The sequence below is a fragment of the Harpegnathos saltator genome, unplaced genomic scaffold (assembly GCF_003227715.2).
Source record: "Harpegnathos saltator strain DR-91 unplaced genomic scaffold, Hsal_v8.6 scaffold195, whole genome shotgun sequence".
Lineage (NCBI taxonomy): Eukaryota > Metazoa > Arthropoda > Insecta > Hymenoptera > Formicidae > Harpegnathos > Harpegnathos saltator.
Window position 1 is genome coordinate 182783 of NW_020229978.1, and position 12466 is coordinate 195248.

The window sequence follows — 12466 nt, forward strand, 5'->3', positions numbered from 1 at the left end:
TATTGCATATTCTTATAGTTTATTTCAAGAGCTTTTCGAAACACTATAATAAAATATTTTTTCATTAAGTACTTTTTGAGTTATAAAGGTTTGAAGTTAACAATTTTTTGACACAAAATGTAAAATATCTTGTAAAATATTTAGTTTTCAGTAATCATAACCTTAATACTTTTGTGCGCGAAATAATGAGACCAATTAATTGGTTTAAAGAAAATACATTAAAGAAAATACGAAAAATATCGGCTCCCCCTAATATTTTCAGTAAAAATGCATTTTGGAAAAATGTCCAATAGCAAAGTTGTACGGCTTCAAGCGGTTATGCTAGTAGGCTATGGCGGAAAACTGCCCGAAGGTGATCGCGAGAAGCTGCTCGAATGCGTGATGTCCGAAAGCGTTGGCGGGGCCGATCTTTATTGTCTCACTCTCGCAGGCACCAACAGTAATACAAGCTCTTGAACAAACAATGCGGATCACTGATTTGAATCTTTGATGCAGTGCTGTCTTCTTCTTAGCGAGCAGCAATCACCTCGTGGACAAAAACGAACAGCCCTAAAAATTGTTTCTGTAATAAAAGAAGCCATTGCGTTTCAATTGATTGTCCCAAACATCTTCATTTTGTTTCCAATAGCCCAGAATTTTTTCGTAAATATTATTAATTGATCTATTAGATTTTCAGTTGCTCAACGAGCTTTTTGCTAGAGCTGGTTGAAATAAACAAATCGAAAGTTGGACCAACACTTAATAATTAGTATTTTCCTCCACTTAATTATTTAGATCAATTTCCTATCACTTATCTGATTAATTCTTTGTTCTAATTAAGAATGGCGGAGCTTTCTGAAAGAGATCGAATAACACTGTTAATAATGCGAGGATGGGGAGATCAACAAAGAAGGTATAAAACAGTAACGCGATTATTTAATGAAAATTTTCGGAATGAAAATAATAGGATCTCCAAAAGTACTGTAATCCGTACTATTCAACGTTTCGAGGACATTGGTAGCGTTAAAAGCCGCCCAAGATCTGGTAGATGTAAAACAGCAACAAATAATGATAAGGCATTAGATGTTTTACAGTCTTTCGTTGAAAGTCCCCACATTTCCATCAATCGCGTTGCACAAGAACACGAAAACGGTCATGCATCTGTCAGTAAAATTCTGAAATTGAATAAATGGCATCCATACAAACTCCATTTGGTCCAAGAGTTGTCCGAAGACGATTTTAATAGACGCATCGAATTTTGTGATCTTATGATGGAGATGATTGTCGACCATCCTCTATTACTAAATAATATTGTTTTCTCTGATGAGGCCACATTTGAACTGATTGGAAATGTAAATAGACACAATTGTAGATACTGGAGTGACGTTAATCCTCACTGGAAAAGGGACAATCATACTCAATATCCACAAAAAGTTAACATATAGGCTAGTATTCTTAATGGTAGACCAGTTGGCCCTTTCTTCATTGAAGGCAATTTGACAGCACAAGTATACACAGTCATGTGCGTCACGAGCGCGCGCGGCGAGGGACAACGTAAACGACAAGAAGCGAGCGCGCGCGACGAGGAGCGAGCGAGCTATAAGGAAAAAGCTATAAAGAAAAAGCTCGCTCGCTCCTCGCCGCGCGCGCTTGCCTACCGCCACTCACTGACTCCGCCTGTATCAAATATCTACGTGCTTACTGTGGCCGCCCTCCGCTCTCTACGCGCTCGTTGGCTCACATGTTTTAATTAATAGCTCGGTAACTATTGCCAATTTGACATTATGCTACATGACTTTTCTTTTCGGTTACACTCAATCTATCTCCAACTGTCGTCTGCATGATCAGCTATCAAACACCCTGTATATGTAACATATATTGCTGGATTATTTATGAATTCCATAGTTTAACGTAAAATCCTGATATAGGTGACAGCATATCAAATCAGTACTCAGATGAAAATAACGGATTAAATTCAATCGTGTGAACTGGCTATATTAATGATGGTAATACTTATCTCCTTTTATTCTGACGATTTCGTCATGTGCTAAAATGTTTAGTATATTTTTGTCTTTTTTGTAATTAAATAATATTTTGCAATATTATTTTTCATACTTTTTGTATTTTGTTGTGGTTTTAATATTTTACTATGTTTTGCTGTTTAACACTTTGTATACACTTTGTTATATATTTAAACATCTATAACATTTATGATATATTTATAACACATCTATAACACAAAACACTTATAACACAACTCATCTATAACACAACATATCTATTGGGTGAGTGCAAAAGTTCGTGCGGAGTTTCAATAGATGGAGTTATAAGCGTCGTAAAGTGTTGTCATTAATACTTCCATCTACATATTATATAACGTTGGAAAGGTGACGTCTTTAGCTGTTATTAAAAAAAAATCATTTGTTTTCATACAAACTGCTTCGAGAAATATCACTTTAAAAATGAGTATCGATAAGGTGCATTTACGGCATGTTATGCTTTACGAGTTTCGGAAGGGAATAAACGTTGCCGCAGCCGTAAAAAACATTCAGGATGTTTATCAGGATGAAGCACCAGCTAAACGAACTGTGGAAAAATGGTTTGCTAAATTTCGGCGCGGAGAATTTAACCTTGAAGACGAGCCACGCTCTGGTCGACCTTCTGACATTGATGACGATGTTTTGCGTACTTTAGTGCTCAATAATCCGCGAATTTCAACAGAAGAAGTTGCTACAGCACTAAACGTTGACCGATCAACCGCTTTTCGGCGTTTAAAAAAGATGGGATTCGATTTGAAGCTCGATATATCGGTGCCCCATTTGCTGACCGAGAAGAACAAAATCAAGCGAATTTCTGCAGCCGTTTCTTTACTCGGGCGGCTCAATAACGAGTCGTTTTTGAATCGACTAGTGACGGGCGATGAGAAATGGGTCCTCTACAACAATGTTCAGCGCAAACGGACATGGAAATAATCAGGTGAGCATGGTGACGCAATGCCAAAGGCCAGTTTGCACCCGATGAAGGTGATGCTCTCTGTTTGGTGGGATTGCAAGGGCATAATCTATTTCGAGCTTCTCCCCGCTGGCGAAACGATTGATTCGGACAAGTACTGTCGCCAATTAACCAATCTGAATCGAGAAATAAAAGAGAAACGTCCGATTTTGTCAAATCGCAAGGGAGTCGTCTTTCATCACGACAACGCCAGACCACACGTTTCGAAAAAGACGCTGCGCAAACTGAAGAGCCTGAAATGGGATGTTTTAACGCATCCACCGTATTCTCCTGATATCGCACCATCTGACTATCACTTGTTCCGGTTATTGCAAAATTATTTAAATGGAAAAAACTTTGACTCTTTGGAGACCTTAAAAAACGGCGTCTCTTCGTTCTTCGAATCTAAACCGCACAGTTTTTATGATCGAGGCATCCGTATGCTGCCAGAACGTTGGGAAAAGATTATAGAAAACGATGGAGAATATATCATTGATTGAATAAAGATTTTTGTTTGCCTAATCACTGTGTGACTTTTACTCACAAACTCCGCACGAACTTTTGCACTCACCCAATATAACATAACATATATATATCCATAATGTATCTTGACAAACTTATATTGTAACATATTTATAACATATCTTACTTATATTTATTGTAACATTTTGTCAAAATGTATAAAATTGTCATTTTACGTATAAAGCTGTTTTGTTTCAATTAAGTAATAATTCTTTAGCTTTTGCAGATAAATCTTTATCTTTTTTTTGGGTGTTATCCTTAGACTACTAATTACCAGATCTGATGATATTAAAAGATACTACATAATATCTTCATTCTAGTAATTCATCGCGACTGCATTCTGCTATGTTGGGTACGAGATTTTCTAAAAATCTTATTGCTTGCTTCTTGCGCTTCTCCCGAGAAGTAGCCAGTGAAAAATATTGAACGATACAGAGAAATATTAACTGAAAATATTAACACTGAATCTAATTCATCAAGGTTTGCGGTTAACTTAAACAAAATTGTGCTTTTTTCAATCAAAATTTCTTAATCGTTCTCTCTCTCTCTTTCTCTCTCTCATTTCGTCAGAAAATGGGTTCATTCAACCAAACATATTTTCCGTGTAGACTTGAATAAAATGATAGGACACGATGAGTCTCTACGCGAATTCTATCGTATTCTAACAATTAAATATTCTGCTAACGATAGAGTACAATAGAGTACCATGAAAAGTGTCCATCGTACTCTATCTTTACGCGATATCATTTCTTTCGGATCCGATGCAGCAAAACGATAGATTGCGATAGAAAACGATGAGAATCTCTGTAGATCTCATCGCTCTCTATCGCTTTCTCCTTTTCGATGTTTTCCTTGATCAAAGAACTTTTGAATCTTGAACTTTACAATTCAATATGAGCTATCTGTGGTACCTCATAAAATAATCTCATAATTGTAATCGGGAATATTCAGCGGCCATATCAGCGCGAGCTTAGACGCGGTGCGGCGGGATGTAGGAGCGGCGAGGTAAGGACATAAACATTGGCGCGTCGTCCTTCCTCTCGCCGCGCGCCGGCAACAGTTCCTTTGTCGACTGAGCAGTGCTCTCTAGCCTGAGCGGCTAGATGCTCCTCCCATAACGTCTCGACGTGCACTCATTCCTCAGATTTCTGTCATTAATAACTCGATAATTATTGCGAATCTCAGAAAACGATATGGGACTTTTATATTTGTCTTAACGCGCTCTATGTCTCCACGAGTTCTGCCAGATTAGTTATAAGACACCCTATATACTATATATACATATGGGGCATTTCTTTTCTAAGCAGGACAGTGCTCTCTCCATTTTTCCTTGAATCCAAATCAACTTTATTTAGGCTCAAAATTTTCGCCTTGACATTTACTTTCGAATGCCGTTAGGCCTTTTTCAAAATTCGACATACCTGAACGTACAGAAAACCTAGAATACATGGAAATTTCGAAAAATGTCACAAAATACTTAAAATAAAATCAGGGGAGGTTGGTAATGGACCGGAAAAAATTGCTGATCACTTTCAGAAATATATTCTTAAAAAATAAGAGACTTTCCGAGTCCCAATTCCAAAACCTAAAACCTACGAACCTAGAACCTAGGAGTCTAAAACCTAATAATTTGGCTAAAAAATGCTTTTCGAGATTATAATCTAGCGTGGAGCTATAGATGAGGCTTGATTATGTCAATCTAGTTAATCTTGATGAATTTGGAATATCAAAAACCCAGGATCCCAGAACCTGAGAGCCTAAAATCTGAATGTACACCCAAAAAACCGCTGTGTTTGACATTGTAATCGAGCTGGGAGATCTTGATGAGGCCTATTCATATTAGATCAGTCTATTTGGTGATGTTCGGATATTTAAGACTCAGGAATCTAAAATCTAAGAATCCAAAATGCAGTCTTTGAGCAAAAACTGTTGCCAGGTTTGCGGAAGCCTTCTTTGAACAATGTTCAAAATACTGCATATCATGTTACAGAATAAATCAAATTATATTACGCATTCTTTGCGTTGTCCAGGGTCAACGACGAAGACGTGACGGGTGTCTGATCCCATATGTATGTGTGGTATATTTTTGCTCAGACTGCATTTTGAATTCTTAAATTTTAGGTTCCTGAACCTTAAATATCCGAACATCATTAAAATGGATTGATCTGATATGAATAGAAGATCTCATCAAGATCTCCGAGCTTGATTATGTCAAACAGCGGTTTATTGGCTGAATATTCAGATTTTAGGTCTTCAGGTTTTGGGTTGCTGGGTTTTAGATATTCTAAATTCATCAAGATTAACTAGACTGACATAATTAAGCCTTATCTATAGCTCCACGCTGGATTACAATCTCGAGGAGCGTTTTTTGGCCAAATTGGTAGGACTTAGGCTCCTAGGCTTTAGGTTTGTAGGTTTTAGGTTTCGGAACTTCTCTTATTTTTGAAGAATATATTTCTGAGAGTGATCAGCAATCTTTTCCGGTCTATTAGCAACCTCCCCTGATTTTATTTTAAGTATTTTGTGACATTTTTCAAAATTTCCGTGCATTCTAGGTTCAGGTATGTTAAATTTTGGAAAAAGCCTAACGGCATTCGAAAGTAGAGGTCGAAAATTTTAAATCTAAATAGTTGATTTGGATTCAAAGAAAAATGGCGAGAGTACTGATACACTTAGAAAAGAATGCCCCAAATATTGGGTCTGGGAAAAAGTTCGTTTTTTTAGTAAAATTCAACTAGTTTCCTTATAGTGTGAAAATGAATTTATTTAAACCAAATATGCTCCATTATTATCGACAATGTTTCGCCATTTTTCGGGTAGAGCCATGATGCCATCGGTAAAGAACTTCCGTGGTTTCTGGTTGAAAAACTGAATCAAGTGGTTTTCACAGGCTTCTTTTGAAATCAGCTTAATTCCATTGAGAGAGTTCTGCAGAGATCGGAACAAGTGATAGAGGGTGCTATGTCTGGACTATACGGTGGATGCATCAAAACTTCCCAACCAAGCTCTCGCAATTTTTGACGGGTCATCAAAGAAGTGTGTGGTCGAGTGTTGTCATGATGGAAGGCAACACCTTTTCTATTATTCAATTCTGGTCGTTTTCTTTCAATTGTCTGGCGTAATCTCTCTAGTTGTCCACAGTAGAGTTGAGAATCAATCGTCTGACTAACTGGAAGTATCTCATGGTGGACGATTCCCTTCCAGTCCCACCACACACACAGCATCACTTTTTTCGGCGTCAATCCTGGCTTCGCGAACGCTTGCGACGGCTCACCATCCCTTATCCACTATCTTTTACGCTTCCGATTGTCGTACGTGATCCATTTTTCATCACCGGTTATGACACGTTTCAGAAATGGCTCGATTTTATTGCGTTTTAGCAGCGCATCGCAGATGTTAATTCGGTCTATCATGTTTTTCGCGCTCAACTCATGAGGAACCCATACATCGAGCTTCTTTTTGTAGCCAGCTTTGTGTAAATGGTTCAAATCAGTTTTGTGGTCAATGCCTAGCTCCATATCAATATCGACATTGCTGATATGCTTATCTTGCTGGATTTTTTCAAGAATTTTATCAGCTTTTTCAGTGATTGGACAACCAGAGAGAGACTCATCTTTCACATAAAAATTACTAGAACGAAAGCGAGCGAATCATTTCCGCGCAGCAGATTTTGATAAAGTACCTTCACCGTACACAGCACAAATTTTTTCATAAGCCTGCGCAGCGTTCTTCCCTTTGTCATAATAATATTGCAAAATATAGCGCAATTTTTCATTACTTTTCTACATTTTCAAACGCAAACAACTTTCCAACCACTGCACCAATTTCGATATTTATATACTCAGAGTAACGCTCGAAGTGTCACCTTTCCAACGAACGTTTAGTGATGTCGCTGCGATCTGTATTTCCTGAGTTATTTGCAATTGACGCCATCTATCGGGAAAAACGTTACGAACTTTTTCCTAAACCCAATATATATTTACAATCAAAGCATACTTACATATTATATATAACTGGTAAGTACATATCCGGTAAAAAATTGTTTATATTATATATAATCATATATAACTATACGAAATATGAAGAATATATAAAATTGTGTAATTTTTATATAATTATATATAATTTTATATAAAAGTATTACAATTTCATATATTATTATTATCATATATAATCGTATATATAGGGTGTTTGATAGCTGATCATGCAGACGGAAGTTGGAGATAGATTGGGTGTAGCCGAGAAGAAGTCATGTACCATAATGTCAAATTGGCAATAATTACCGAGTTATTAATTAAAATATATGAGCCAACGAGCGCGTAGAGAGCGGAGGGCGGCCGCAGTAAGCACGTAGACATTTGATACAGGCGGAGTCAGAGAGTGGCGGTAGGCAAGCGCGCACGGCGAGGGACAACGTAAACGACAAGAGGCGAGCGCGAACGACGAGAAGCGAGCGAGCGCGAACGACGAGGAGTGAGCGAGCTATAAGGAAAAAGCTATAAAGAAAAAGCTCGCTCGTTCCTCGTCGCGCGCGATCGCTTCTTGTCGCTTACGTTACCCCTCGCCGCGCGCGCTTACCTACCGCCACTCACTGACTCCGCCTGTATCAAATGTCTACGTGCTTACTGCGGCCGCCCTTCGCTCTCTATGCGCTCGTTAACTCACATGTTTTAATTAATAACTCGGTAACTATTGCCAATTTGACATTATGGTATATAACTTTTCTTCTCGGCTACACCCAATCTATCTCCAACTTTCGTCTGCATGAGCAGCTATCAAACACCCTGTATAATAATTTGACATACATATTTTTATGTATTTCTCTATAATTCTGTATAGCTATATATGATTATATGTAATTATATGTGTTACTAGGTAAATATATATAAAAAACGATAAAATATAATAAAAAACAATGTAATGAACAGTTGTATAAAAATTACATTCATTACTTAATTGGAAATAAACACAATTATCCACATTTATCCTTTATAATTATACCTATACATGTTACATCTATTCTATAATCTACATTTATTTTTCTACAACTCTAAATACAATAAATAAATTAAATTTATAACATATAATGTATAATATAAAAATATAATAATTACAATAGCACTATTCATGACATACTCATGTTAAAATGAAAAAGTATGTACCTTCTTGTATATTCATATAAATGCAAAATAGTCCGCCACCAAATACGTCATATTCGGTTTTACCTAATGGTGGCACATCGGCCGATCTCTGATTAAGGATCCCTAAGCAAAAGTACAAGATCGGTGAAATGTTTCGAAAATAAGACATTTTAGAATAAAACGTTTCATACAAAAGTTGTAGGGTTTTAAAAAATGCATTAAACGCCGATATTTATTTGACGTTGAGCATAAGCTTGGAGGGGTTCTCAAGTTTAGGTTGAATTTTTTAAACAGAACACCCAACATTTCCTCTTTGCACACACGCACGCACGCACGCCTCGACACACACCAAACTACCTCCATGCAGTACACCGTGGATAATGTCAAGCTAATGCCGGCGATATTTGAACTTCCTCAACTCGAAAAATAATTTTCTTATAGTGTTTTGAAGAGCTCTCGAGATATGCTACAAGAATATATGATGAGAACTTGGGCATTCTATTTAAAAAATTCAATCTAAACTTGAGAACCCCTCCAAGCTTATGCTTAATGTCAAATAAATATCGGCGTTTGATGCATTTTTTGAAACTCTACAACTTTTGTATGAAACATTTTGTTCTAAAATGTCTTGTTTTCGAGATATTTCACCGGTTCGGTACTTTTGCCACACCCTGTATATGAACAGGCCAACTACATAGTAATGCCATCTGCAACTTTGTGGTCATTACATGAACATGGAAATACACGGGCAAAATAGGAGAGTCGGGGGGGGGCTGGGTTAGCTTTGTAAGAATATTGCACGGATGTTTTTATAAATAAATGTAACAAACAATAATGTTTCTTCCACATAGGACGCGTCAAAACTTGCCGCGCGGCAGAAAGCGCGATAATTTTGAGTAATTTGAATAATATACAAAACTAATGTTAAATAACTGAACCAAAGGTTATATAGAAAAGATGATTATATTATATATATATATATGTATAAATATGAACAATATTTCTGTAAATAAATAATAATTAAGAAATTAAAATTATTGGTGTATCAAGGTAATTTATATAAATATAATATTATTTATAGAATAAAAATTGTAATATTATTATTATTAATACTAATAATAATAAGTTATTATTATTATTTTATCTTGGCAACTGTTGTACAATGAGTATTGTTTGATAAGTGGCCAACTCCCATAGATGTTCTATTCACAAGGATATTCATATTTACAACATAATTTGTATGTATTATATGTATTTATATATATATTGTATGTATTTATATATATATTCATACATATACAATTAAAATAGATAGCAGATTATTGTCGGCCAGTTTAGAGTTTACTCATTGCTATTGTATCGTATTTTCCTTGCAGTAGTTATGTTGGGACAACCACCTTTAATTATATTTTATTATATGTAAATGATATATAAACTTTTTAAATTCTATAAAGCTTACTTGTGCTAATATCATACCCTAATGCTGGTTGAATATCCATTTCATCCATTAAAATAACACAATCGTTTTGATGTGAAGATTTATGAGTTTCCTTTTTCTTTATCATTAATAATGGAACATTTCTTAGCATATCAGGTTGAAAATTAAACTTTGTTATATATCTGCATAGTGTAGAATAAGATGGCAATGGTAAACCCAAATCTTTCTTTAGATACAAATAAGCCTTCCATCCAACTGTAAAGAATTAGTATATTCATAAATATCGATTTTTATATAAAAGATAATAATACTTGAATAATTATATTTAATAATAATGTGAAACTAACCAGTATATCTTATCTGTATAGCTAGTTGTAAACATTGCGGAGACCATTTTGTCTTTTGCTTGGAAAGTCCTAATATGAATTGTTTGAAAATTGGTGATTTTTCAAGTTTTTTAGACAGTGTTATGTACCTTTTTTTATATGTTTCCATGGCTTTTGTTGTTTTTAATCGCAAAATTTTCTCATTTTCATATTTGGATTTGAAAACAGTACTTTTTGTTCGTTCTTGCTCCAATTGTTTGAGTAAATACTTTATTTCATTAGCTTGTTGGATAGTTCCTTCTTCATTAATCATGGACTTTGTTTGTAACTTCTGTGCAGTTATCTCATCATCTGTTTCAACACTTACGTATGCAGCAATTGGAACTAATTGAGTTTGTTGTTCACTCGGTACATTTTCACAATTTCTTACAATTTCATTGTAACCACATTCTTCATTAAAATTAGATAAAGCATGATTTGTTGGTTGAATTTGTTGCTCTACAAATAATAAGAGTTTTTGTGTGAAACAGTATATGTATGTATTTACATTTATGAATAATAAAAGAAAATAATCAAATTATTTTGGACTTATCACCAATTGAAGATGGATCAGAATTACTTCCAAAAATAGTTGGAATAGCATTGGGTTTCAATTTCCGCCATCCATCTTGTCGTCGATTTTCAAATTGTGAGTCATCAAAATGATACTATAAAAACAAGAGAAAACATTTTTATAATTTTCAATTTAATATATTCTAATGATCACGAAATTTTAAATCAGTAAAATAATATATTTACATACCTCGCATAACCTAGCATTCAATGTTGGATTTTTGTCACATTTCTCTGCCCACACGGTTTTTCGTTTTTCATCCCGAGGAAATAAAAACATCCGAAAACCATGTTCACTGCGATTTTTGCAATTTCTTGCACTACAAGCCGGCATTGTAATTGTTTTTCTTCTGGAAATTCTCACTGGTATTTTGGAATGTGTTTAAATTATGTTTTGATTACTTGTTCATTCACACAACTAAATCATAATACTATATACAAAGTATCACGTACATATACCAACAAAGATTCTCTGGCACGAAAATGGCGACCGTGTAAAGACCATAGATATAAAAATATAGAGATGGAGCGTAAGCTCGGGGGGGTTAAGCCATTAGGCCTGTTCGTTTTGTCTACACTGCTGAACTGGTGCAAGTTGAAGTGAGAAAACCTACGTTTGTTTCACTTTAACTTAGGCTGCGTTCCGATATTCACTGCCAGTACTGAAAATATATAGTTTCTGTCACGTATATTATAGATTTTTAGTGCTGGTAGTGAATATCGGAACGCAGCCTTAATGTACCAGTTCAGCAGTGCAGACAAAGCGAACAGGCCTATTTCGAGGAGGGTGACAGGGTAAAGTGTGAGCACTTTTCATTGGTTGTTATTGTACGCATGCATATATAAACAGAGAAACATTGACTACGTTTACACGACTTCTAACTTCAACTTAAGCTAGTGACACACGGTGCTTGTTTTCGTGCTGGATTGCTTGCTGGATGAAAATACTGCGTTCTGATTGGTACTTTTCCGAAGATGGATGGAAATGCACCAATCAGAACGCAGTATTTTCATCCAGCAAGCAATCCAGCACGAAAACAAGCACCGTGTGCCGTTGGCTTTAGTAACTACCGTAGTTAGTGCAGTCTTGAATCCGATTAGAGTATATTTTTAGATCTAAAAGAATATACCAATCGAATCAAAGAATTCACTAACTACGGTTGTTACTAATCCAGATTAACCTTGCCGTGTAAACGTAGTCATTGTGAAGAGGTTATAGGAAGTGAAACACAGCAGTGTAGATAAGAAATAAAATTAGATTTGTTATTACAAGAAATAATTGTAAGCTTTCCTAATAGGTAATAGCTTAGATCAGAGCTGGCCACAATCTGCACATTTCGGGCGAAATTCAGTAGGTGACGCCTACCGTTCCCCTCCCACCGCTCCGCGCTCAGTGACTAGGGCGACGATTGTGATGCGCTCAGGCCCGTCGCTGTATAAGAAATCGGCTGAGGCGT

General features: G+C 35.9%; 1 protein-coding gene across 3 annotated transcripts; it reads right to left on the reverse strand.

The window, feature by feature from the left end:
• Nucleotides 1-468: 468 nt before the first annotated feature.
• Nucleotides 469-11499, reverse strand: LOC105185417 (uncharacterized). 3 transcript variants are annotated; one of them, XM_025297919.1, is made up of 5 exons: nt 11200-11499; nt 11017-11104; nt 10419-10895; nt 10093-10326; nt 469-549 (listed from the first exon to the last, which is right to left on the reverse strand). In XM_025297919.1, exons 1-5 carry the CDS (start codon nt 11341-11343, stop codon nt 509-511), a joined length of 984 nt encoding a protein of 327 aa, XP_025153704.1. In that variant the 5' UTR covers nt 11344-11499; the 3' UTR covers nt 469-508. The 3 variants fall into 3 exon arrangements, with proteins under 3 accessions (XP_025153704.1, XP_025153703.1, XP_011143209.1); XM_025297918.1 differs by having other exon boundaries at nt 10993-11104; nt 11200-11496; XM_011144907.3 differs by lacking the exon at nt 469-549 and adding an exon at nt 9758-10030 and having other exon boundaries at nt 10110-10326; nt 10993-11104; nt 11200-11491.
• Between the last annotated feature and the right edge of the window lie 967 nt (nt 11500-12466).

Excerpts from the sequence above, each read along its gene's own strand:
- LOC105185417 (XM_025297918.1), bottom strand. The coding sequence starts at position 11,343 with ATGCCGGCTTGTAGTGCAAGAAATTGCAAAAATCGCAGTGAACATGGT. Across the intron at positions 11,105-11,199 it reads TGAATGCTAGGTTATGCGAG|TATCATTTTGATGACTCACA; the intron begins GTATGTAAATAT and ends TTGTTTTTATAG. Across the intron at positions 10,327-10,418 it reads TATACAGATAAGATATACTG|TTGGATGGAAGGCTTATTTG; the intron begins GTTAGTTTCACA and ends AATTCTTTACAG.